Below are 27300 nucleotides of genomic sequence, written 5' to 3'. Positions count from 1 at the left end.
TCCATAATCATTATCGTTATGGATACAGGATCAGATCAAAGGAAGGATAATTTTGATAAAATAAGGCAAAACAAGATTATTTAAAAATGAGAAATACAAAAAAGTAAAAAGCCTTACCTGGTAATCAGGTTTTGTACAGTAATCTAAATTGGAGATGTGATCTAGAAAGATGTTGAATTCTTGGGGGAGATGTTTCAACATGAGCCTGTGGTCATATCTCTCTTTTATGGAGCCCACTTGCTCCTAGGAACAGTTAGCACACAAAGCATTAGCATACCACCATTCCCAACTGCAGAATATTCACACCATACATCACAGGCATTAAATGCAATATTTTTGGTCAGAGTTGAAGGGTGTTTGAAAAGGAGATTAATCCTTTAGGTTATAGCAGGACCAGAGATCCTGCCACTGTCCTTAGCACCAATGTAAAACGTCCTTTAAAACCTCCTACTCAATACTTAAATGCTAGTCTAATTCTCTCTCTCTCTCTCTCTCTGTGTGTTTTCTTGCTGTTTGACACCACTGATTATAACTGGGCATTATAACTCTACTAGAATTATAGATAGGGATTAAAAAGTTCTATTACGTCATCTACTTCAGTTCACTTCTGATACACAATTACTCCTCAGAGTAGACTTTTTTTAGTATTTTTATTCAGTCCAATATCAGTTAGTCTGTGGTTTCCAAAGTCAGAAGAATAAGAGCAGTCCTTTGTATGGCCCATCTTCATCTACCAACATAGCTAAGTTAATCAGAAAGTGCTTTTGATTATGCTATACATTCAAAATAGGGAGACACAAGTAGTGGACACAAGCCATCAGAGGTTTCTTTTTCTTTGCTTACCTCCCATAAGACATCTGCCTAACAGCATGACCACAGATCTACTGGGCTAACTTTGTCTAACAGCAAATACTGAATGTCTATTTCCAAGATGAAATGTCAAACTTTGTACAGAAGGTTTGTAAAGGCAAAAAGCACTGGTTTCAAAATAGGGCCATGAATTAATGTATGTACATTTATATTTGCCCTCTATAATGAATCTGTAAAAACTGTAAACTCTGTCTAAATTCCCTTGCAAACTAAGACTATTTGTAACACTCCACAACACTTTATGCCATGACATTTGCACTGTGACGTGAGGGGGAGGAAATAACTAGAAACTGCTGCAAAATGTAACATTAGAATTTTATGAACCAATGATTCTTGAGAAGATTTTTCATGAAGGCGTTTATGTGCAATGCCCATCTAAGATCCTTATTTCTAGATTTTACCTTGTCTTTTATTTTTCTCCAAGGCAGCTGTCCGACCACAAACTCTACCAACATGTAAAACAGGGACCAGAGGTCATCATGCCTTCCCATTTCCTGTGAAAAAGAAGAGGGATGGAATTTTATTACTCCTCAGAACTGCTGTACTTTACCTTACTACTATGCAATCAGAGCTAGTGGGCTTTGCTGGATCCTGTATTACTCTAGAGCAGGAGTGGGCAAACTTCGGCCCGCAGGCTGCATCCGACCCGCCAGCTGTTTTAATTAGAACCTTGAGCTCCTGCTGAGGAGTTGGGTCTGGGGCTTGCCCCACTCCAGGCTCCAGCTGGGGAGCAGGGTCGGGAGCCACTCCACGTGGCTTCCAGAAGCAGCAGCATGTCCCCCTTCTGGCTCCTATGCATAGGGGCAGTCAGGGGCCTCCGCTCCGCATGCTGCCCCCACCCCAAGAGCTGTCCCTGCAGATCTCATTGGCCGGGAACTGCAGCCAATGGGAGCTGCAGGGGCGGTGCCTGTGGATGGGGCAGCGCGCAGCAGAGCCGCCTGGCCACACTTCCGCATAGGAGCTGGAGGGGGGACATGCCACTGCTTCCGGGAACCACTTGAGGTAAGCGCCGCCCGGAGCCTGCACCCCTGAGACACCCCCGACTCCTCACTCCCTGCCCCAGCCTTCATCCCCCTCCTACACCCCAAACCCTCATCCCCAGTCCCACCCCAGAGTCCTCACCCCACCCCTGCCCCTGCCCCATCCCGGAGCCCCTTCCTGCACCCTGAACTCCTCATGTCTGGACCTACCCTGGAGCCCACACCCCCAGCCACAGCTCTCATCCCCTCCTGCACCCCAACCCCAATTTCATAAGCATTCATGGCCCGCCATACAATTTCCATACCCAGATGTGGTCCTCGGGCCAAAAAGTTTGCCCACCCCTGTTCTAGAGACTTCAACTATTGTATATTCCCAATAAAACTGATTAGAAGAAAAATTGCAAAACAGACCCCTATAATACTGCAAGTAGGAAAACACTCTCTCCTTTTTCATCTCTTCAGATGGAAGAATAAAAAGCACAGAAAAAAATAGAAGAGGAAGCATGTTAAAATATGATTACAGGGATGTACATCATTTTACTGTGAAGTGAAATATCATCACACTGGCAATAGTAGTTTGTCCAAAATTCTCTAATATGCTGAGATCATGATGATCAGTGGAATATACTGTAAATATAATATGTTATCACCTGATAATTTCATCTTCCCTGTTCTATTCTTCTGTGGTATTATTAAAACAGTGATGGTAATAATTAAAACTATTATGATTTCTGCAACCAGAACACCATTATGAAGATAAGACATTCAGTTATCTACAGTAACGTAAAAGTGACCTATTCTTTCCTAAATATTTCCCACAGTCTAACATCTTTCTATATAATAATGACAGAGGGACACAGAAAATGAAGCAAGATTTATACTATATACACAATTGACAGTGTTTTTAATTACTAGAAAACTCAGACAGGTGGGATGTAAGCACAGATACTCACTCTGTTTCTGTGAGCATTGACTGATGCATAGCGTACTGTTCCTCGAAAACCCGCAACAGCTCGTGGCTATCAGAGAAGTAGACACAAAAATCAAAGATTTTTCAGTACCAAAGAAGATAAACCACCTGATAACACACAACAACATGTAAAACCTACTACAGCACAGAGAATGGAGCAACGGCAAATGTCATTTAGATCTTCTGTCTGCTTTCGGTTTCCCACATTGCTGGTACAATATTACTGCAAGAGATTCAATGGGGGCTCAAATGGACATGACAAGATGGTGTGCAGCATATCCACACATGGGTTAGCTCTAGGGAAAAGCTATCCTCTACCTAGGTTAGCTTTTGTTTTAAAGAGTGTCAAATCCTCAAAGAGAGGCCTCTTAGGAAAGATGCATGGTGGGTTTACTAATATCTTTCACCACTGAGTCTTGGTTCTAAATCTCAGGAAGTCTGAAGTTTAAACTATGAAAGGAACAGAAGTGTACAAGTATCTTTGAAAAATCTCAAGATACTGCTAGGTCTCAGCTATCTTACATCAGAGAACAGCTAGGGACAATTAGGCATTTGTTAAAATTATTTTTATCATCACAATTACTTTTCAGATCAAGAGGTCAATGATTTGAGAAATTCCAAGAGAGGGAGAACCCGTATAAAAGTCTCAAAGCTGTGGGCTGAGAAATAAATAGCATGTACTGAGCACCTCATTGGGCTAACAAAAGGCAAAATATAGCTGAAGAAAGAAATGCATTTGCTGCATCCCATGTTGTAGAATGCCAGTCAGCACAATACCAAAGCAACCTCTTTCCCTAAAAGCACCTTCTTTGGCAGCTTCCTGGTCCCTACTAACTCTCCACAGAACAGGGCTACACTTTTATAGGAACTTTTTCCAGTGTGCCTTTCTGATGCTGGTCCTTTAAACTTGGCAGAACCAAGCAACCGTTGCCCTAAAGTGGCCACCCTTGGCACTGTAACTGGCAGCATCTCTCTCTCCATCTTCTAGCTGGTGAATACCTGCCTTTCTTTCTCACTGCTGAGAAGATAGCACATTCTCACAGATCAAACTGAACTTTTAGAGCCACAGAACAGATACCTATAGAATAGTAATGACTTCCTGAAGTCTCTTGTTCCCAATAAAACATTATAGGAGCAGTGTAATTAAATATTTATTTTGTAATATTTTAATCTTCATGTTTATGGTACAAAATAAAATAAGTATTATATTACATTGTCAGAAATAGACATCCTACTCATTTTAGCCACTCAACTCACCTCACCTCACATAGACACAAAAAAAACCCTGCCTGAACTGCTAAATGTTATTTCTGTCTTTGCCTTTTTCCTGAACTTAAGATTTTCAAAAGTAATTTCTTCTTTTTGTTTCCTCTAAAAATTAATGCAAGAGACTTGTATAACCTACACCAGTTCTCACTTGATCTGAGAATGAGTGAGGGTGAACTCTACTTGCCTGGGGGCCCATGCAAGTTTTTAGATTTTTCAAAAATAATATGATGAAAAGTTTCTATTCATACGCATTTGGAGACCACCACAATATAAAATTATGATTGTAATCAGGAAAAGATTTTTTTTTTCAGATTACCCAACGTGGCTATCATTCGTTCATGTCCACCAATGTGAGCAACATTGGGAGCCCTCATATCGGCAGGCCAGCAACTGCTGTCATTGTTTTTAACATCACATTGATTAGATCTGCTCTCAAGTAGGATTCCATATCAGCGTTTTTTTAAAAAAATGCCAACAGTAGCCAGTGGCCCATCTAAGCAATAGTGGAGCTGAACCAGGGTTAGTAAAGGTGGGAAATCTTTTGCAAAAATTTTTAAGTGTAGACAGGGTCTTTGAGTGTACTGTAAATAGACTGGGTTTTTTGCACTCTCACAAACAGCCTTTAAATGACACTTGGAAGTAATTTTGTGATTAGGTCTGCTAGAGAATTTAGTTTAAATTTCAGCTTAATTAGCTTTACAGTGTAAACCATCTTATAGTTTTTTATAATGAATCTTTAACTGTTTAACCAAAGGTACAAGTATAAAACCCCTAAAATCATCATAGAATATCAGGGTTGGAAGGGACCTCAGGAGGTCATCTAGTCCAATCCCCTGCTCAAAGCAGGACCAATCCCCAATATTTGCCCCATATCCCTAAATGGCCCCCTCAAGGATTGAACTCGCAACCCTGGGTTTAGCAGGCCAAAGCTCAAACCACTGAGCTATCCCTCTCCCCGGGAAAGGAAGCGTGGTCCAGTGATTACGGAGAGTACTATTAGCCTGACTCTTCCATTGATTCCCTGCATCACCTTGGGCAAATCACTTTACTTCTCTGTGCTTTGGTTTAACTTTTCTGTCAAATGGGAATAATAATCTTTAACAACCTCTCACAAAAGTGGTGGAGTATAGCTAATCTTTGTGGGTCCAAATCCTGTAGTCCCAGCATTGACCTATTGAATCCCATTAACTTCAAAGGGTGTTCTGTCTGCACAAGAACTGTGGGATCAGTTCCTGCATATCCTTGGATCAAAGGCACTATGTAAGTGCAAATTGTCATGAATTATGATCATACACGAGGTTTCCTTCAAGCAACTCCACATAGTTGATATGGATCCCCTCTATCAGGCCAGTGGGTCCTCAGGATTGCTGAAGTCCAGAGTACAGCTTACTTATGTTTGAGTCTTATATGTCCCTTGCTACCACATACAGGAGGTATCAGGATTTAGCCCCTTCTATCAAGTCTTTATAACAGATATGCCAGTGGTTGCATGTTATGCATACTCTTCTTCATCTAACACCCAGCTAGAACTCTCTGAGAGCTGGTATGTCATTGGGCTTAGATTTTACCCTGAGTAGGAGGGCCACAGAATTTCATGCTGCAGAAATTCCATGCTATAGTGTAAATTTAGGTAGGGTCTTTCTGTAAGATTTCAAGAGAATCTCAGCTCCCATTTTAAAAAGATGGGTTTTTAGCCCAGCAGTCCTAATCAGTCCTGAATCAGTCATCCAAGAGACCTTCTTATCTTACAGCTGTTTCTAAGACTGCTATAATTTAGGTAAATTTCCACAAGAATGTAAATAGACTGAATGGTAGCACTTTTTTGCAGGATGTTGCTATACATCATAGCCCTAAAACGCCAACATATCAGTGTCCTTAGTATGAGCAAAGATGCAACCTATAAATCCCAACAGCGCAGGAACCCAGAAGATGAAATCCAATGCACTACTCTGGTTAGAACCTAAGAGCACAGCTGCACTGCTGTAAGCTCTCTAATGTAGCTGCTCTAAGCTGACAGGAGAGAGCTCTCCCATTGGTTTAACTACTCAAACCCCCACATCTGCGGGACAAGCTCTCTTGCTGACATAGCGCTGTCCATACTGGCGCTTATGTCAGTGTAACTTATTTCAGAGTAGCAGCCATGTTAGTCTGTATTCGCAAAAAGAAAAGGAGTACTTGTGGCACCTTAGAGACTAACAAATTTATTTGAGCATAAGCTTTCATGAGCTACAGCTCACTTCATCAGATGATGCATTGATTGCATGCATCCGATGAAGCGAGCTGTAGCTCACAAAAGCTTATGCTCAAATAAATTTGTTAGTGTAACTTATGTCGCTCGGGGGTGACTTATTCACCCCCCTAAGCAACGTAAGTTATGTCAACGTAAGATGTAGTGTAGACATAGCCTAAATGAGGTCAGGAACATATTTACTTTTACCAAGTGAAATATTTCTCTTTTCATGAAGACAATGAAATAAACATGGTGACTGGAATGGACAGGGACCCATCTTCTTAGAGTAATGACCTTGATTTCCACGAGATAACTAGCACACACCAAATCATTTCCCATTTGTTTGACTTCGGGCAAGGAGACTGAACACAAAACAGTTCCTTTAGAGTTTTGATGCAAATTTTAAAGTGCAATCTTCTCCACCGACTATTGAATCCATTGGGCTGTTCTATCTAAGATCTACACCAGGACAAAAGTCTTTTTTATCAGGTCATATAAAGCAGGTAACTTCTCACTATGCCAGCTGCTTAACGTTAAAACACCTATTTTAATTATACTCTAAGTTGCATCACTCACAAAACTATTGATGGTTTTGGAGGTAGTTAGCTGAGCCAGTTCAAAATGGGATTTACTGCCCTCTGGACTTTTACTAAGCTTCTGAAACTGCTGTATCAGAATTCTTGATGCATATCAAAAAGCTTCATGTAATAAAAGATAAGTTCTCAAACTATCCACTTTACTGGAGCTTTCAAACAAAACCCCCTCTACCACCAACTGTGAAGCTTTTTTGTTTATAGATCCCCAAAATGGATGCGTTCAATATTGGCTCATCTACCAGCAACTCAGGATTCTCCTTCTGTAAAGGACATAGATTATTATGCAGCCACGATAAAATGACTAGTTAATTTTTTTTAAAACTGGTACTACCAAATTAAGGCATAGACAATACTTCAGAATGCTTACAGGGTGCCAAAAAGGATTGGGTTCCCAGAAGCAGGATCCACAATTTTATCTACCAGATTCAATCTCTAAGAAATCTCCTTCAGCAGCAGCTGAGCTTTCTGAAAACAACCTAATGTCCCCCATTGAGAGTGAAAGCTTGAAAGGCTGTCTATCTGGAGCCATTAAAGAAGGTGACCTACAAGAGCTATTAAGAGAACCATCTGGGTTTATAGCTTCTTTGACATGAATAATTCTCTGGAGTGCATTTGTAATTACAGAAGGGAATGCATACATTTGGGTATATCCGTGAATTCCACTGAAAATCTTCATTAAAATGGATTACATCTGTGTCTCTTTCCATAAGAGGAGAGACTTTTATGAGACCTCATCAATGCATGGCTGCTTCTTCACTTGGGACTTTGCAGCTTGTATCTATCTAGATTGTAATTCTAGAGCATCTAGCACCATAATATACAAGTATCATTTACAATAAAAATTTCTCAGAGATATTCCTAGCATATTTGATAATGGGCTCTGCTCTTCATCTCACCCAGGTTTAGCAGCTTTACTTACTGTGTTTTTGTTTTATATTGCTGCTGCTGTTGTAATTTCTTGCCTTCGGTTATTGTAACAAAGCTTTTGCAAAGAGATGAGTCCTTCATCTTTCTGTGAAAACTGTCACACTTGAGCTCAGTCTGATTTGGTCCCATAAACTACTACAGTCAAACTCTTTTGATGAACAATAGTTTACTCCTAACTTTTGAGAACTTTACACTGGGCATTGTCAGTTACATTCTCCCAAGGGAGCGACTCTCTAAGTATTTCATGAATGGAGGAGGTGATTTTGAATGTAGCTGGGCTTCAACCCAATTAAGGCTTTAAAGATTAAGACCAGAAACTTAAATTGGCACAAGAAGCAAAGTGAAAGAGGAGTGTATGGCCCATTTGAGCAATGCATTCTCTTCAGTTTTTCCTGCTAAGCAATGAAAGTCAATGTTTGCAAGGCCCATGCTGTGGCTATTAGTATGATGTAATCCCCATCTTGTTTGATCTTGTACAAGACCTTGGGCAGAAACAGAACTTGAGGGAAAGCATACAGCAGGCCTTTTGGAAAATTCAGGAGGAAAGCATCTGGCACTGACCCTGGGCTGTGACCCGCCAAGGAACACAAAAAAAAACAAACATTTCTTGTTTTCTTTCACTGAGAACAGGTCCCCTCGGGAATACTCCACAACTGGAAAATGGTGATGGACACATGCGGATGATGGGATCATTCATGGTGGCCTGCAGACAATCTGCTCAGGTGATCTGCCAGGGTGTTTTGAACCTCTGGAAAGTAGGCTGCTTTCAGGTTGATGGATCTGGCTATGCAAAAGTTCCAAAGCAAGATGGGCTGTATGCATAACTTCGTCAACTGGGGTCCTCCCTGTCTGTTTACATAAAACATGGCTGTTGTGTTGCCTGTGAGTACAAACAAACTCTGCGCCCTCACATGCAGGAGGAATGACATACAAGCCAAATAAATGGCCTGAAGTTCTTTGTTATATGGACACCAAGGTCCTGGGATGACCAAAGCCCCTGAGTCTGATGGCGACCTAAGTGAGCTCCTCAACTTATATCAGATGCATCCATGACTAAGGTGAGTATCTGCTGAGGAGGCACAAAGGGAACTCATGTGTAAACATTCAATGGGTCTGTCCACCAGCCCAGGGAGGACAAGACTTGAGCTGTTACCTGAACTACCCCATCCATGTGATGGTCAGCTGGAGAGTATACTGAGGTTAGCCAATCCTGCAGCACTCTGAAGTGCAGTTTAGTGTGCTGGACCACGTAGGTGCATGCCGCCATATGCACTAGAAGTCTGAGGCACTTTCAAACCATAGTGAGAGGATGTGCCTTTAGAACTAGAGCAATGATCTGCAGTTCACTGAACCTCATTTGCGGCACGAATGCCCTGGCCTGTTCAGTCACTATTCATAAAAATATTTAACTGGAACAGCCCTCTAATTACTCTTATTTCCCATTTATCTCCTCAAGTCCATTTCTAAGTTTTTAAAGTTCGGCTAAACCTCTGTGGTTTTAATGTTCTGTCTGAAGTTGCATCAACACATTTCTGTGCATGGTCTATACAGGCACTTTTTGCTTTTCTTAGTATATTTCTAGGGTAGTATATGCAGATGCACATATGTTGAAAATTGTTGATAAAAGTCCGTTTGCTGGAGATACTCCAAAAGTTCAAATCCCCTGTGAGCACTGAACAAAGGTAAATGGCATTTATTTGGTTTCTTATGCAAACACCTGAGTAGAAGAACATGTTCACAAAGCCCATGTGAACAGATGTTTAATTGCTTCCATAGTGATTAAAAAGATCGAAACATTTATGTTCACAGATGTCTTCTCATGAGCCTTTTCATAAGGATCAGTATTTACAGCACTTGCTGACAGATTCTAAGAAAGCAGGTGTCAGAGCTGAGAATTTTGTTATTGTGGGGATCTTCAATTCCCTGTTGCATCAGTAGAGAGTCAAGAGTGGATTTTGCCTTCTGCAAGTGACTGCCCATAAGAAATTTATTAGATAATTTGTTTCCTCTGGATTTAAATGGATTTGCAATTGTTTGAGAGGTGAAATTCAGGCATTGTTAGATATTTTATCTGAACATCTCAATGCTTAGAGTCAGTATTCCTCCAAAACATGATGCTATATTTCCAAGTTGTTCTAAAAGCAGGAGTTCCAGCTGTGCACACCTGTAAAGATTTTATAACATTCCCAGTCAAAAATCTGGTAGTTAAAGTACCACAAACCTACTTGGACGACACATTACAAAAATGTTTGTTTTTAAAAAGAACCCTCAAAGGCCAGAGATCCAAAATTAAAGTTACACTTAAGTTAAAAGTTTCCAAACAGTGGAAAGTATGGAAATATTCAGTTAAGTTCAGCCAAACAATCATAACTCTGCTCCCACGTCACTGCCCTGAGAACAAGCAAAAAATTAAAATCCATTTTAGCTTCAAACATCAAAAAGGTTCATTTACTCATTGACTCAAATTTAACACTTCTTACTAGACACTCTTACTTGCGATCTTTAAGAAGTAGGCTGTGATATGACAATCTGCCTTGAATAACAGGCAGGGGATGGCTTCACTACTCCAGAAGCAGAGTGATTAGAGGGAATGTGAGAAGCTCAAAAGATGCAGAATACAAACAGTTTATTACATAGTTGCTGAAATACAGCTATCTTTCTCATGGATATAATTACCACAAAGTTACATGTGTACACATACACTTTATATAATTTTTAAAATAGATTACATACTGGATCCTCAACTGAAGCAAACCTTTAATGAAGAAATCATTCTTCAAGTATTTAAATTCTCTTTAACATATAATAGCGTTTGGTGTTCAAACAAATTGACAGCGCTCCATTACAATAATGTTCTATTAGATCTTTGTATATGTTCATATATAGAAATAAATTAAACAAGACCAAAACCATACTATATAAATGCCATAATAAACCACATGTTAACAGGGGGGATACTTTTTCAAGGATCTGCAGGGATGTTGCCTTATTTTTAAAAATATATAATTCTTAAATTGAGCACAAGCTATACACGATATGGCACAAACAGGTATACTGCATACACAGTGTGAGGTTGAAAATGGTGATACTACCTAACTCTTCTGTATGGCATAATATTTACATGTGCATTCTAAATAAAAACTACTGAAAGTGATATGATTTGTCCTAATACACTGGTGCAGGATTTCCAGTCCATTTAGGAAAAAAAGCAAGGTTAACCAAATTAAATAGAAATGGAAAATATAAAATATAACCAGGTAAGCAATTCATACGCCTGTCCTCAGCTATAGGTATAAGTACAGATGATTCAGTGCATTCCAGTAATAGAGCTATTACATCTAAGAACATCTCTTCCCTTCATCTCCTCCCTCTTTCACAGCCCTACAAAAATACAACGTATGTTGATCTCTGAGTTAAGTCCTATGTATCAGATTGATTCATTACTCAAAAGCTAACAGTCCTTACCAATATTCTATAAACTCAGTAAGCTATGGAGACACTTTTCTCTTCAGAACTAGATCAACTTACACACAAAAATCCAGGAGATTATTAAAAATTGCCCATCTCCCAATGAACATACTCTAATAACTATGAAACAGGGCTGAAGATTTTTTAACTTGCTCCATTTTACCATAAAATCTTCTGTCCAAGAGCAACTCTAATCTGTAACATGCAAAACAGGGTTCAAAATAGGATTCTTTAGCTGCTCTTTATTGTAAAGAGTTTTAACCTTTTTTCTTTTAAACTGAAAATTAACCAGATGAGGCAGAACATTGTAGAGATATATTACAATAATCAGTAGACTGCAACCAAAACTGTTTAAATTTGAAACGTAAACAGAGGCCTTGGAATAAATGAAAAATTGTCTCCATTGATTTAATAACCTAATAATATATAAGCATATTGAGTCCCAAGGGTGAGCACAAGGGATGCACTTCCTTTTACTGCTATTTCAGACACTGAGCGTTAGCTCTGGTCTACATTATGAGTTTAGGTCGAATTTAGCAGCGTTAGGTCGATTTAACCTTGCACCCGTCCACATGACGAAGCCATTTTTGTCGACTTAAAGGACTCTTAAAATCGATTTTTGTACTCCTCCCTGACAAGGGGATTAGCACTTAAATCGACATTGCTGGGTCGAATTTGGGGTAATGTGGATGCAATTCAACGGTATTGGCCTCCAGGAGCTATCCCAGAGAGCTCCATTGTGACCACTCTGAACAGCACTTTCAACTCAGATGCACTAGTCAGGTACACAGGAAAAGCCCTGGGAGCTTTTGAATTTCATTTCCTGTTTGGCCAGCGTGGCGAGATCATCAGCACAAGTGACAATGCAGTCCCAGAATCACAAAAGAACTCCAGCATGGACCAAATGGGAGGAACTGGATCTGATCGCTGTATGGGGAGACAAATCCATGCTATCAGAACTCCGTTCCAAAAGACGTAATGCCAATACATATGCCAAAATCTCCAAGGGCAAATGCAAGGTATTTACAATGCTCACAACTGCAGTGGTGATTGGAGTGGGCTCCCGCTTGCAGTCCTATGGCATATGCGCAGGCAATCCAGGAAATAGGGCGAGAAATGATTGTTTGCCGTTGCTTTCACAGAGGAAGGGAGGGAATGGTCACTGACGACATGTACCCAAAATCACCCGTAGCTACCTTGTCCGTTATCTCAATTTTTTTAAAAATTAATAAAGAAAGAATGCAAGGTTTCAAAACAATAGTTACTTTATTTCGAAGGGGGGAAGGTGGTTGGCTTACAGGGATTTAAAATCAACAAAGGGGGCGGGTTTGCAGCAAGGAGAAACACACACAACTGTCACACCGTAGCCTGGCCAGTCATGAAACTGGTTTTCAAAGTCTCGGTGATGCGCAGCACACCTTGCTGTGCTCTTCTAATCGGTGTCTGGCTGCTCAAAATCGGACGCCAGGTGATTTGCCTCAACCTCCCATCCCGCCATAAACATCTCCCCCTTACTCTCACAGATATTATGGAGCACACAGCAAGCAGCAATAACAATGGGAATGTTGGTTGCGCTGAGGTCTGACCAACAGCGCCAGTGAGCTTTTAAATGTCCAAAGGCACGGCACATTCTACCACCATTCTGCACTTGCTCAGCCTATAGTTGAACTGCTCCTTATTACTGTCCAGGCTTCATGAGCCATGGGAGCAAGCGGTAGGCTGGGGTAGGTGCGACTGCGTGGTGCTGCCGGCTGGGAGAGCAGCCTGAAGCAGACACCTGCAGCTCGCAGGAGATCAGGATAGCAGAATTGCAGCGGAAGCAGTGGAGTGAGCAAAACGCCATTGATGAGGACAGCTAGCAGTCCTACTGCACCGTCTGCTGCAGAGTTGCAGCAGATCAGGATAGCAGAGTTGCAGCGGAAGCAGTGGAGCCGTTCACCATTGATGGAGAGGCACCCAGGAGCTCCTGCTGTGTGACCAAGGCAAAAGAGCAAGAGCCCTGGAGCTGTTACATGTGGAATGTACGGCTGCAAGACTTCTTCACCAGCGACAAAGAACAGGAATATGATGCACCTAAAATCTAAAAAGGCCCGCACATTTCCCAGAGTCACTACCCTTGATAATAGAACGTCAATGATTGCACTGGCTACTTGGATCACAGCAGTCCACACAATAGACTTGCCCGCAACAGCAGCGGTGATGGTGAGCTGAGCAGGCTCTCGCTTGCAGTGCTATGGCGTCTGTGCGGTTAACCCAGGAAAAAAAGACGCGAAACGATTATCTGCCGTTGCTTTCACGGAGGGAGGGAAGGGCAACTGACGACATGTACCCAAAACCACCCGCGACAATGTTTTTTCCCCATCAGGCATTGGGAGCTCAACCCAGAATTCCAATGGGCAGCGGAGACTGCAGGAACTGTGGGATAGCTACCCACAGTGCACCGCTATGAAAGTCGACGCTAGCCACGGTACTGTGGATGCACTCTGCCAACTTACTGCACTTAATGGGGACGCACACAATCGACTGTATAAAACAGCTTCTAAAAAATCGACTTCTATAAAATCAACCTAATTTCATAGTGTAGACATACTCTTAGACATAAATTTTAGGCTGAGTAACAAGAGAGTTGCAAAACATTTCTATTCAAGCCAACAACCCTCTCCATAATTTTATAAAACTTTTACTTTTCCCTGCTCACTAGGAATATGTTAAATTTAAAGTTACATTCAGAGAGTCCAATGGAAGACAAGAACTCTTCTCTTCAATGCTGTCACATTTATTTTTTAATGGTGTCTTTTTTCTTTTTAACAAAATCACACTTTGTAATAAATTACTGAATATACACACAAATACACAAAAACAAGATTAGAGGAAGCATTTGTTCATTTAATAAAGAGCAGAATAAGAAGGGCTGCAGTGAAAAATGTTTTGAGGAATGAAACAGGAAACTGATTAGGAAAATAGGATTTCATTGTTTTATGATAAATGATTAGATGTCATAAGAAGAAGAAAGAGATTGATCTGAAGAGTTGGGGCAACAGGCACACAAAGGCTATGTTAGATACAATGTGGGAGAAGAATCTATTACTCAAATTAAAGAGTCATAAGCAGAGATGAGAGAGGTATGATTGAAAGTTTTGAGGATCGTGAAGAATAAGGACAAAAAAAATTGTATTAGATTTTTAAACAGACAAGTATGTGAAGATTTCTGAGCATGTGGCAATACGTTCCCATTTTCAAGTATGGGTAAACTCAACTATTTCAGTGTCATGTCAGACTTCGTACCGAAAGTCTGAATCAGATGGAATGAATGATCCAAAGAGGAAACAAGAAGCTAGACCTCTGAGTTAGTGAGTCTGGAAAGCCTAACTAATTATCAGGATGACAAATGGATATGTCATTAATTCACTGGCCCTGCACATGACTACGTATCAATGCATTCTGCATCAGCAGTTTATGTGAGGAACTGGTGTCTGCTAACTCCTGGGGGCTAATCCCTGGGATTGTTTTGCACTGTACGAAAAAATAGACATGTGGTGGGAAGGAAAGTTGTGGATGAGGGAATATGTAGAAGGGAAGAGAGAGTTAATAATTACAGAAGTGATTTCTTGGATTCCCTCAAATGTCAGTGTTTATCCACTAAGAAATCCTCCTGTGAGTCCTCTTTTTGTAGCCTCCAAAATCATTCATATTGGCTCTTGCCTGCTGTAAATGGAATGGAGGTCATTCGGGATAATCTAATCCAAAGGTGAAATATCATGTTTCCTAATAGCAAATCACATTGGAGAGGAAGATAACTAAATGGGCTGACAACTGTTTGCTCAATAGTCCTGTAAAAGATTATCCACATAAAACATCCCAACAATATAATGAAAAGCACAACAAGCCCTGCAAATGTCAAACTACAGAAAAGCTTTATTGATACATCTCTTACTATTTTCAGAATTACTTTGCAGAAAGAAGTTCCTGTATGTTAAACCTCCGTATTATGGTGATGCATTTAGATGTCAGCAAAAGTGATAATAAATAGATTCTAATTCAAAAAATAAGGAGGATTCCTCAAATCCATTCATCACTTTTAATGCTGGGCTACCAGTTGCATAGGACTGGCCAACTAATAAATATGTACTGAGATAACGAAAAAATATTCCCTCTGTTGCACATGAATGCATTTAAATGTATTAAATACCTCAACCCCTCCTTTCCCTGAATGTAAAGGCATTAAAATGGCAACTGATTTAAAATGTGCCCCAAATATAGTGTGAACAGGGAGTAGTCACACATTTACGTTAGACTGGAACTGAGAAAGATTTGTGAATACATACCACAGGAAAAATGCATGGAAATGTTTCTGTATTTAAGTAAACCTTAAGCATGTTTCAGGAAGTAGCACTGGATGACATGCATAACTGAGTAGTGATAATATGAATGAAATATATAAAACCAAATATATTTTATATTCATTTATAAAGATATACTTTTAGACTGCTACTCTCCTAATGGACCACTGTGATGGCAGAAATCACCAGACACATTTCTGCTGACAGTACCTAGATGTGTGCTTCTTTTGTCTGGAGATAGGATGTTTTTGCAGGAAGTCCCTACCTGATGAACTCCCTCCCACTGACAGTATTCAAGAGCCCAAGTTTATTGATTTTTAAAACACAGAGTATGAAATATTCTGATCTAACGTTTATTGGTTAGTTATCCATCACTGGACTATTTATTAGTTTTGGTTGGGCTGGTACCGAAAGGGACTGTTTATGGTGTCTTCTGTGTGCAGTAAAGTTTACAACCATAATATATATGGATAGTATGGTGACTGGGGCATAACAAAGTTAAATAAAAGATTTGATTTCTGATCTGGAATTATATTCTTTTGTTTCTTTCATTGCTTATATTAACTAACTCTAATGATGTAATAATGTAAAGGAGTCTTTACAGTTCTTGCATCTCATCTATTCATAAAAACATAGTTCTGCTATGCAGACTGTGAATGAGACATTTATCATACAAGCCAAATTCTACCTTCAGATACACATGCATGCACTATTAGCTTCAGCAGAAGCTCCCCTGTAAGCACATCCAAGAACAGAATTTGGTCTCATAATTTATAACCAAATGGTGCTTAGTATAGCAAGTGGTATCCACCACACTGCATAAAAATCCATGATTTAAAATAAAAAATAAAAATATTTGGATAGCTTTAATAAATTTTTCCTTTTAAAAATAAACCTATTTGAAATTATAACACCAATATTAAGGCCTAAACTTACTTTGATCTATTAATAAGTTAAAAAAATTCCAAAAGTACATGTTTGTTGAAGTATTAAAGAAAGTCAAACTACAGAACTAGTGGAAATCACTGGCTAAGCACCTGACACCAAAGTTTGTTGAAGTGCTAAAACAACTTTTGACAGCAGTTTCCTCTTCTGCAGGTGCAAAGAGAATATTTTCTTCTTTTGAGTTTATTCAACTACTTCAGTTCAATGACTAGTTCTCACGAAGTTGAGAAACAGATTGAGAGCTGAAAAAGCAGAAAAGCTTGTTTTCCTCTTCCAATCTGTGAATAAAAACAATGTGTGAGAGGATGAGATCTGCTAATTCTAAAATCCTGAAGGAAATGGTGACCAGAAAATCAGTTAAATTCATTACCTAGAATTATTTCCTTTGTTTAATAAATTAGTTTTAAACACAAAACACAAAACCTATTTTGATAAATTAACTTTTTCCCCCTTATGGATCAAGCACCTTTAAGATACTTTTATTTAACTAATAAAAACAATTTTAAAATGCTGTTTTTGTGCACTGAATTGAATTCCAATCCCCATCCAAACACAGCTTGATAAAAATCATAATTAAAAAGTATTCGTCTAGTAAATAAAAGATGCATCACTCACCATTTTTAAATGTAATAAAAATATAACTATTACGACTGAATAAATGTATGTTAAGTTACATAAGTGCTTAAATAAATGTGTATAGATATAGTGTGTGCTTTCCTGCTTTGCTGACATAATTCTGTGATTAAAATCACTTTGGTTTAAACCAATTCACCCCGAATCTAGCTAATTGTATTTCTGACTAGTTGACTATTACTCGTTGATAAGAGTATGAATAATTATATTGGGTATCTGCTACAGAGTTCTAGGAACGGATGATACCAGAATGATTGGTTTCTGGACCAACTCTCAAGAAAAATAAAACCACAAAGCATTGTACTCACAGGGACTCATATATGGATATCTGGTGGGTAACAGATAAAGCCACACATGGTGTTTTGGAAAGGTTCCTTCCTTACAAAGAGGATAGCAGTATGATCCAGAAAGTAAAGAATCCAGTTATAAGAGAAATTACTTCTTCAGTGGGGAAGTCAGAGGTAGAGTCCTGTTTCTTATAGATAGGGGAGGACAGAAAACAACAGGAAATTTTAGTACCATAACTCCCTGAGTTCAGAAAGGTATGGAATGGATTCAAAGAATGCAGTAATAAAGCTATGTTTAAAAACATATATTTGATGGAATTAAAGTCTAGTGGGAAAGCTGTGATGACAGAAAGCACCAAAATCCTTGAACATAGAATATGGGAGAATCCTAAAAGGTATTTACTGATATGTTCATCTGCCTCGGCAGGACTATCACCTATGTCCCTTGGACCCAAGGAGGCCTTGCAATATGGTCCATGGTTTGTGCTGGGGAAGATGGTGGAGACCGGGTTGGCGGAAGCTGAGGATGCATATAGTCTCCCCACCTTGATCCAATGAAGAATAATCAGAAAAGATAATAAAAGCTTGAGCTGTATTATCTTGTCCACAGAGCTTCCCCCAGCTCAAAATCCCAGAATCCTGGAAGCAACTGCACCCAGGGGGAGTCCTTGGTAGCTTGGCTTCAATGGAACCCCACTGCCACAACTAGCCTGGGTGGGAGGGCAGGATGAAAATGTGGATTGGCCAGATGTGGGAGCGGAACCGCAGTCTTTTCCACAGGGTGTAAACCTCGTTCACTCAATAGGATGACATGGGGTGATCTCTATGACAGAATCCTCCTTCCTCCATCTAAGCTCCCTTATGTGTGATTTTAAATCGGAATGGGTGACCTGCGTCACTACATTTAAGGCACAACTATCTACTAACCAAATGGGTTAAGGGAAGGACTTTCGGTTGGTGATTAAGAGCTGCGTTTTAGCCATGTGGAGCTTGAGTTGATGGCTAGACATCTGTGAGGAGATGTCAGAGAGAGAGACTGAGATTTTAATTTGGATAGAAGGAGACAAGACTGTAGGAGAGAGGTAGATCTGTGAGCCATCAGCATAGAAATGGTAGCTGAATTTGCATTCGCTGATGAGATTACCAAGAGATAAAGTGCAGAGGGAGAACAGAAAGGCACCAAGGACAGAGCCCTATAGAACCCCCACCGAAATCTGGAGTGGAGGGAATGAGGAGGATCTTCTGAAGAACATTCTAAATGAGCAATTAGAGAGGCTGGAGGAGAACCAGGAGAGGACAAAGTCATGGAAGTCAAGGGAAGACTAGATTACAAGAAGAAGAATGTGGTCAACTGTGTCAAAGGTGGCTGAAAAGTCAAGGAAGGTGAGGAAGGAGTACAGGTTCTGAGCTGCTGTCTCTGTTGGTGTTAGAGCACCAACTGTGGACGCGCTCCACTGTCACAAGAAACATTGTGTGAACATGCACAAGAAATATAATTACAGAGGTTTATGACCGTCAACGTAACTTAAGTCGACGTAACTCTGTAGTGTAGACATAGACTTAAGAGAAAAGTAATGAGAGCAGGCGCTATGGAGATAAAGATATGGGCTGGGATGGGGTCCACTGGGGCAAGTGGAGGGGTTACAAGAAGAGAGCAGATGAGAAATGAGGAAGTTACGTACCTGTAACTGGAAATCCTTCAAGATGTGTGGTCCTTATCTATATTTCACTGAGGGTTATACCCATGTGCCATGTGTCCAGAGCCAGAGAATTTGAAAGTAGTAGTGTCCATTGATCCATGCATGAACGCTTGCTCAGCCTCCTGGTTTCGTCTGAGGTGATAATGGGTGGGGTGGACTGCCCAGAGACTCAGTTCCTTCTCCTCTGCAAATCAAACAGATCTACAGCAGAGGGCAAGGAGGGTGGGACTGGAATACAGATAGGAAGCACACATCTCAAAGAACCTCCAATAACAGGTAAATAATCTCCTCTTCTTCTTCGAGTGGTGGTCCCTATTGTATTCCACTGAGGGTGATTAACAAGCAGTATCTAATTAGAAGGAGGGTGTGAGAAAGATGACAGAACCGCTGAATGAAGGACAGCCACACCGAATGAGGCATCCATCACAAAGTCTTGCACCAAGGTGTAATGAACAGCAAAAGTATGTACCAAGCTCCATGTGGCCACCCTACATATGTCCAAAAGCAATACACACAAAGAAGAGCTCTGACAGGGGCGAAGGAGGAGAGAGTTATAGGAGGGGAAAGGGAAAGGTTCCCTCATATTTTGTTCTTGGGAGAAGTCGACAAGATTTGAGGAATGAGTCAAAGGTGGTGAAAAGGCAGCTGGGCTTGAGGGTGTGGGATTCAATGAAGTTGGAAAAGTAGAGTTGTTTAGTTAGGAAGATGACAGAACCGAAGGATAAAACAAATCTACAGTGGAGGACACCATCCTGCTCATATGATTTCCACCAGAGATGCTCTACAGGAGCAGAGGGAGTGGATACTGGGAGTAAGCCAGGGCTGGGGGTTGGCAGGGTGACCTTGCGATGGGATAGAGGGGCAACAGTATCAAGGCTGGAGGACACTGAACCAGGGAAAGAATTCACAACAACATCAAAGGAAGAAAGGGAAAAGAGGGCAGGGAAGAGAGGGCTGAGAGCAGACAAGAAGTCATCAATGCTTATGGACTGGAAGTCATGGAAAGACCAATTGGCAGGTCACAAGTGGGGGGGCTGATGAGTGATGCTGAAAGAGAACAGGCATTAGTCAGAGAAGGGATCAGAGAGACAGCGCAGTGCTCAGTGAAGACCAAATCAAGTGAACAGTGGTCCTTTTCATCAGTGGAAGCGCTGAACCCAGGCTGTAGGTCTAATGAAGGGGAGAGGGTAAGGAAATATGTGGCAAAGAGGTCAGATGGGTCACCAACATGGAAATGAAGTCACCAAGGATCAGTGAGGGAGACTATGAGGAGAGGAAAAGAGAGAGCCAGGAGTTTAAGTCAGAAAGGAAGGCTGATGGGGAGGAATTTGGTGGACGGCAGATGGAATTTGAAGGACAGCAACATGGATGCCAAGATGCAGATGAGGAGTGTGGTGCAGAGAGACAAGATTATTTTAAAAAGGTGCAGCTTACAAATGCTGGGAAGGGGTAAACTTGTAGAATTGCCAAAATCCTGCATCCTAACATCTTCCAATAAGAAACTGAGTTTTTGCTTTTTATTTTACTTTTATTGCTGAAGTATAGAATCATCCATTTATTCTGACATTTTTCTTTGCAAAAATCCATTCTCTTGACTGAAATCATATATTTTCCATGACAAATATGATCATCTCAGTCTTGTATCATATTGCTCTTTACTATATTTTCAAGGCAAACTGAACCACGGTAAGTGTACTCTTAGTATGATTTATGTCATGCTCATTACTTATGCTAGGGAGCAGAAGGGAATACAACAATCACATTATCCTTTGTCTTTATTTTATCTCATTTTAAACCATAATATAAAAGATTAAAACATGGGCTCATTCAGTTCAATGTAGATCACCGATTTTAACAGGAGAAATACATTCTCCGATGGATGAAGATCAAATCAGTATTAAAAAAACAAACTACATAAAGATAGAAACATTTAAATTTTATGCTCATGCTACACCACTTAGTCAGTATTAAATAGAGGTTTCATGCTTTCTGTGGTAAGGCAGGTTTCTAAAATATCATGGGAGCAATTTTTCCCTTAATTACATCTCCTTACTACAGAGAGTAATTTAATTTGTTACAGAAGCTGCAGCTGCTTTTAACTTAATTCTACAACCATTTCAGGAAGGTAGAGGAAGATGATATAAAAAACCAAACTGCAATAAACTAGAGAATGTCCAAAGCTGCTGCAAAATTTGCACAAAAAGAATCTATGATCTCCCCTTAAGACTCTGTGATTAAATTAATAGGATGGTTAGGGGAATCATTTCCAAATAACTGGATTTGGAACATGTCAAGTGCAACTGCAGAAGTTGACATTTAGGACATTGTCTTTTTACAGATAGAAACAGAAGGGGGAACCAAACTCACATCAGGGAGGTGACTGTGTCTTCATTCTTTGTAAGGTACCTAACACAATGACTGGGGCCTTTGGGAGCTACCACAATAACATTAAACAATAGTAAGTTGTTACTGGAAAAGATAGCTAATCAATTCCTTTGGACTGAATGAATCTCCATTTCCATTTTTCAACATAAACACTTTCTAATGGAGGTTTTCCTGAGCTTGGCCCAAAATTCCCTGCCCTTAACTGCTGTAGAGCTTGCTGTGAAATGGTTTTCTGCCTGGCTGCCACCTTCAGAGCTTCATTGACAATGCATTATAGGCAGTGCAGGTAGAGACACCAACGGTAGGGTTGCCCGACACCTCCCATTACTTCCCACCTCCCCTTGTTTCAATTCCTTATAACTTTGCCAAACTTTAATTGTTTGGGCAGACACTTCCCATGCCAGATGTCTACTTCAGGCTGACTGATATATTTATTAACTTCAGCTAAATTAGTTCAAACATTTTTCAGAACGAAGTGAAAAGAAATTATGTCAATTTACTCACGTTAAAAAATTATTACAACATTTTATTAAGAAACTCTAGTGCTCCATGCTTTGGGGCACGGTCTTAACATTTTTCAAGAAGGGGGTGCCACCATGGTGTCAGAGCCTTTTGCTGTCTCCACGATAATTTGCCCAAATTTGGACAAGCATGAGATTCTGAAAATCTCAGTTCACATATACCCAATAGAAAGTTGATTGAGTTTGGTGGCTAATCTCTTCAAGGATTATATCTGTACTAAGTATGTTCCATCCTAGAGCTACGGGGCTGAGCAGGCCTTTCCTGCAATTTCTCCTCTGGGCAGCCATAGGCCACTGTTGTACCGAGCACAGGAACTGAGAAAAAGGAGATTGTCTCTCCTGGATTTACAATATTCCCTCTGTTGGTACTCAGGCAAAGAGGAGGAGACAGAGAAGATAGCCTCACTGGAATGCCAAGGATTAGGAGCTAGGCCTAGGCAAGGAATTTAGGAGGGGAGACAAGGATACTGTCTTGAACTGTCACAAGGATAGGCTGGAGAGGCTGGGGCCGAAAAGATCAGGTCTGGGGGGAAGGAAAGTAGAGGGTAAGTGTAGAAGATCTATTACCACTAGAATTCACTCCCCCCATAGAATATAAACTCAGGATTCCCGAGTCTCACCCTTCCTCTGCTATCAGCAAATACTGTGAAACTACTGGCAAAATTCATGCCTTATCTCCTTTTAGTGATTGTCCACAAAGAAGATGACAGCCTTCCAAAAAACAACTAGATACATTTATGGAGTATAGGTCCATCAGTGGCTATTAGCCAGGATGGGCACGGATGGTGTCCCTAGCCTCTGTTAGCCAGAAGCTGGGAATGGGAGACAGGAGATGGATCACTTGATGATTACCTTTTCTGTTCATTTTCTCTGGGGCACCTGGCATGGGCCACTGTCAGAAGACAGGATGCTGGGCTAAATGGACTTTTGGTCTGACCCAGTATGGCCGTTCTTATGTTCTACTATCATCACTCTTTTAGCTCAAGAGGCAAAAATCTGTGCTTTGGACCTAAAGGTTTCGCTAATACTATTGATGAACCATCTGGAAGTTAATATGGTTCCACATGATGGAATTTATGGCACTGAATGAGACAGATATCCTACTTATTTCTACATATGTGATGAAGTGGTACTGCCACAATTGGGTTAATTCTTTCTACGTGTCATGGACAGATCAGGGCCGTGAATTTTTCTTTATTGCCCCTGACCTGTCCATGACTTTTACTAAAAATACCCATGGCTAAATCTTAGTCTTAATTATTGGCAGTAAAATAGGAAATCACAAAAGCCAAGAAGGAAGTTTTCTTCCAGAACAATTTTGAAAGAGAGATGTAATTTACTAGTTACATTCCTAGAAAACAACTTTTAAATAAGACACTGCTTCTGGCCCAGATTTTCTATTTTAACTGAGTAGTTAGCTCTTGTTTTACATGTATATGTTCAAAGAACTTCCAGTAGTTACAAAACAAAACACTTATCAATAGCAGAGAAAAACCTTTAAACTCACTAGAATACAGCAGTACTTAGCCTTGAAGAACCAACTTTGTTATCAAATGGAGGAATGAAATATTGAGGACCTGACTTCCTGACTTGAGTTGACAATGTTTGCATTATGAACTTGCATCATCACAGCTCAACATTTTACCACACACATAAAAAAAATCAGAATGCAATATCTGGACATTATGGCATGATTATATCGTGGATGTCTATGGAGCAGCAACCACCATGCCATAACATATGTTGACTTTTATTATCATATTTTATTAGATTTTAAAAAATAATACAACTCTAAATTTTTGGAGAATTTTTTTTTACTATCTCCAGATTATTTGTGAAATATATTTAAGAAAACCTATACAAAAATCTAGTGAAGATCAGAATAAGAATCACTATATGGCAGTGAAGAGACTATGTCAACACACAGGATATTCTGCTTAAAGAAAATGCAACTCAGTTTTATTAGTAGTCATTTTGTAGGTGCAACAAGAACTACTTGCTATTTAACCTAAAGACACAAGTGATTGATTAGTGCAAATAAAAACTAATATGCATTTTCCTTGCTGATGCTGTATCATCATTACAGTATGCATTATACCATCAGAAAAGCCTGAAAATAGACTACATTTCACTAAAGAACTACTTCAGTTATACTGCAGGGCACTACAATGAAAAACGAAGGCAACAAATGCGTTTTCATAAGAGAAACAATTTTGTGTGAACTGCTTGCGACAGAAAATATAGTATTTCTCTTAATTTTCCTGAAAATACTACCATTGGTGGATGTATGTTTTTGAACTCAGAGAATCATAAGAATTTGTTTCATTTCAAATTTACAAGTCAGAAAAACAACCGTAAACACCAGACACACAGAAAAAGACAAAAGCTTATGAAAATTAAAAACCACTTGCTCACCTTTAAAACAGCTGCAGCCACTCTGTTGGTCTCCCCTGCTCTTTGTTTTCATTGTAATGTCCAGCATTATGACTGAAGGAATAGAGTACAGCAGAACCTCGCTAATTTACTTTGCTAATCCACACACCTCAGAATTTGCACACACAAAAATAGCTATTTTGCCCCACCTCTCAGCCAAGATTGATTTGTAAATGCTATTGAGAATGTTCCTATTACTCAACTTCATTACATGTACAAAATATACTACAGAATATTGACTACTATATTATTCAATATTACCATAAACATTAAAACAAAAAACTAGTTAAACATATAAACTACATTTTAGGATGTATCATCGTACATTGTGTTCACTTACTTCCCTATTTGCAAACTTCAGGAATTCACAATGGACTCCCTCCCTATCAACAGTGAATTAGGGAGGCTCTACTGTACTTATTGCAATGTTCTTATTCAGATCCCTGTATCTATGATCCTCTCTAACTCATAGTCATTCCCCAATTCCTAATTCATATTTGAAAATTACTGTATTTCTTATGGCAATATTAAACTAAACTTAGCTATATTCTGTTTCATTCTACCATTCTACCCAATTCTTTCCTCTCCAAACTACTGTATGTTTTCAATGTACTGTTTGAGTTTTTCTCCTCTATATTATTTTCTGTAATTTATTTACTATGAAAAGTTTAGCTTTGATGTAACATCCATTATTCAGCAAGGTTCTGCTTTTTGCCTAATTTTCCAGCTGGATAGATTGATTGATATACAAGACATTCAAGTACTGCCCAAGGGCACACAATAAATCTATGTCTTAGGCCAAAGAAAGAACCCATGATTCTTCCTGGCTTCCTGTCCTTTGCACTTCCCACTAGATCATATGGCATCTCTGTTCTGGAATGGAGTGAACCAAATTTAGATACTGTATCAATTCAGTCTCCAGAAAGATTTTGGTATAGTATCACAACAAATTAATAATCATTTACAATAATTGTGAAAAAAATTCTTACCGGTCTGACATCCCCACATGAGTTTGTAAACTGTCGTGCCAAGCCAAAATCCAGCATGTAACACTTCCTACACGTGCTAGGGAAACGTCCCATAGCAAAGTTTGACTAGAAAAAGAAACAAAAAAGTATACATCATTAATATACACATATTAATGTATGTCATTTTCCATTATTCTATCCTTCCGTCTATATTTTCACTTCTGCCCATGTTCTATTAACTTTGGAGAAACAAACACATTATACTAGCACTGTATTTGCCAAGAGAGGGATGCAGAATGCTCCCTCCTCTTTTCTGGCTGCCTAGAAAAAATCTTCAAAGAAAAATGGGTTGGAGGGAGAGAGTGTGGATTTGTGGAGGCAATACATTCTGAAAACTTCAGTTAGAGTTCATTTTCATTTTCTTGTTCATCATCTGCCTCCACAGATCCTAATTCTTGGGTTTTGTCTACATAGCCTTTTTACCTAAAATTTCTCAATACTGCACTGGTTCAGCTCCTCTGCTGTCAGCAACATTTCTAATATAACAGTCTGCCTATCACTTTTGTTTTAACCATGTGAGCTAGATTTGTTCAACAAGCTTTAAAAATTATCAGTGGGAAAAACAGGGCTAGGCCAAAGAGCTGAAGCAAGAGTCTGTGCACTAAGTAAAACCCCTGTACAAGTGGGAGAATTCACCATATTGGAAATTTGGCACTGATGACTGTGGAAAAGCTATTGTTGATTTCTTATTCTCTACTGCCTGGTACTTCACGTACCCAGTTTGGATGAAACCAATGAATCCAACAGTAGCCCTTGTCTTTATAACTTTGGCCAAGATATCATCCATCTTGGAGCAAAGCAGATGAAGTTCTAAAAGAAAGAGACTGAACTCCTGTATCTCTGGAAAGAGAAACAAGCCACAACAAATAATGCCAGAGGCAGAGCACAAGTTTATAGATGGATCAGAGAAAGTTAGTATAATAGAGTCATTAGACAACTCTGACTCTTATAAGTTAGCTGCCTAAGTTGTCATAATTCACTGGCAAATGTTCTGGTGGCATAACTAATTACCAGACCTAGTAATTTGCCATTCGTGAAAAAAGCCAAAGGAAAAAAGTGTCCTTTTAGCTATTAAGCAGTCTAATATTCTATATTGTTTATTAGGGGCAGCAAGGTGGAAAGTCCTTAGAATTCCAAATTTATCATTTCCTGGTCTCACTTCCAAAGAATTTGGAAGAGTCAATAAAAGAACATTAAAGACCTGCACAGGGAAGCATTTTAATCATAGATTGGACTGTTGCCAAGTGAGTCTGTAACATATCGACAGAGTTTAAAACGATAGGAGACCTGCCTTCTAGTCTATGTCAGATATAAAGTTGTTAACTGGTTGCAAGCCTTCTTCTGAATGAAGAAAGAGGATCATTTAAAGCATCTGAGAGCTGACAAATTGTCACTTGTAAGATTTTACATCATCCATCGGAGATGAACAGATGAAACAAAAATTTGCTGTTCAGGAATGGCAGGACTTGTCAAGTTCACCTTCCAACTCAAATCTAGACAGAGAATCTGAGATACTATCACTCTGGAAATGAACAAAAGCGTGACATTAATTTAGAAGAATACCCTCCATTCAGTGTTTCAGAAAAGACTCTTTAATGTGAATTAACTTAAGTGGTTCTGTAAACAGAAGGAACCACAGTCCACAGATGTTATAATGAAGATCCACATGGGCCATGGCCAACTTAGAAAGGCTGAGATATGCTTACAACCTGTCTCCC

At 39.7% G+C, this 27300-nt stretch overlaps 1 protein-coding gene across 2 annotated transcripts in view; it reads right to left on the bottom strand.

The window, feature by feature from the left end:
- TTBK2 (tau tubulin kinase 2) overlaps positions 1-27300 on the bottom strand; it is a 216241-nt gene that overhangs the window by 67547 nt on the left and 121394 nt on the right. For both annotated transcript variants that reach the window (XM_084629924.1, XM_084629925.1), the window contains exons 6-9: positions 25544-25648; positions 2804-2869; positions 1272-1364; positions 118-243 (exon numbers count right to left, since the gene is read on the bottom strand). In XM_084629924.1, the coding sequence (XP_084486050.1) occupies positions 118-243; positions 1272-1364; positions 2804-2869; positions 25544-25648 (390 nt within the window). The remainder of the gene's footprint in view (positions 1-117; positions 244-1271; positions 1365-2803; positions 2870-25543; positions 25649-27300) is intronic.

The sequence above is a fragment of the Lepidochelys olivacea genome (genome assembly GCF_965140295.1).
Source record: "Lepidochelys olivacea isolate rLepOli2 genome assembly, chromosome: 6".
NCBI lineage: Eukaryota > Metazoa > Chordata > Testudines > Cheloniidae > Lepidochelys > Lepidochelys olivacea.
Note: the sequence above shows the minus strand (reverse complement) of the source record. Positions and strands in the feature narration are given on the sequence as shown.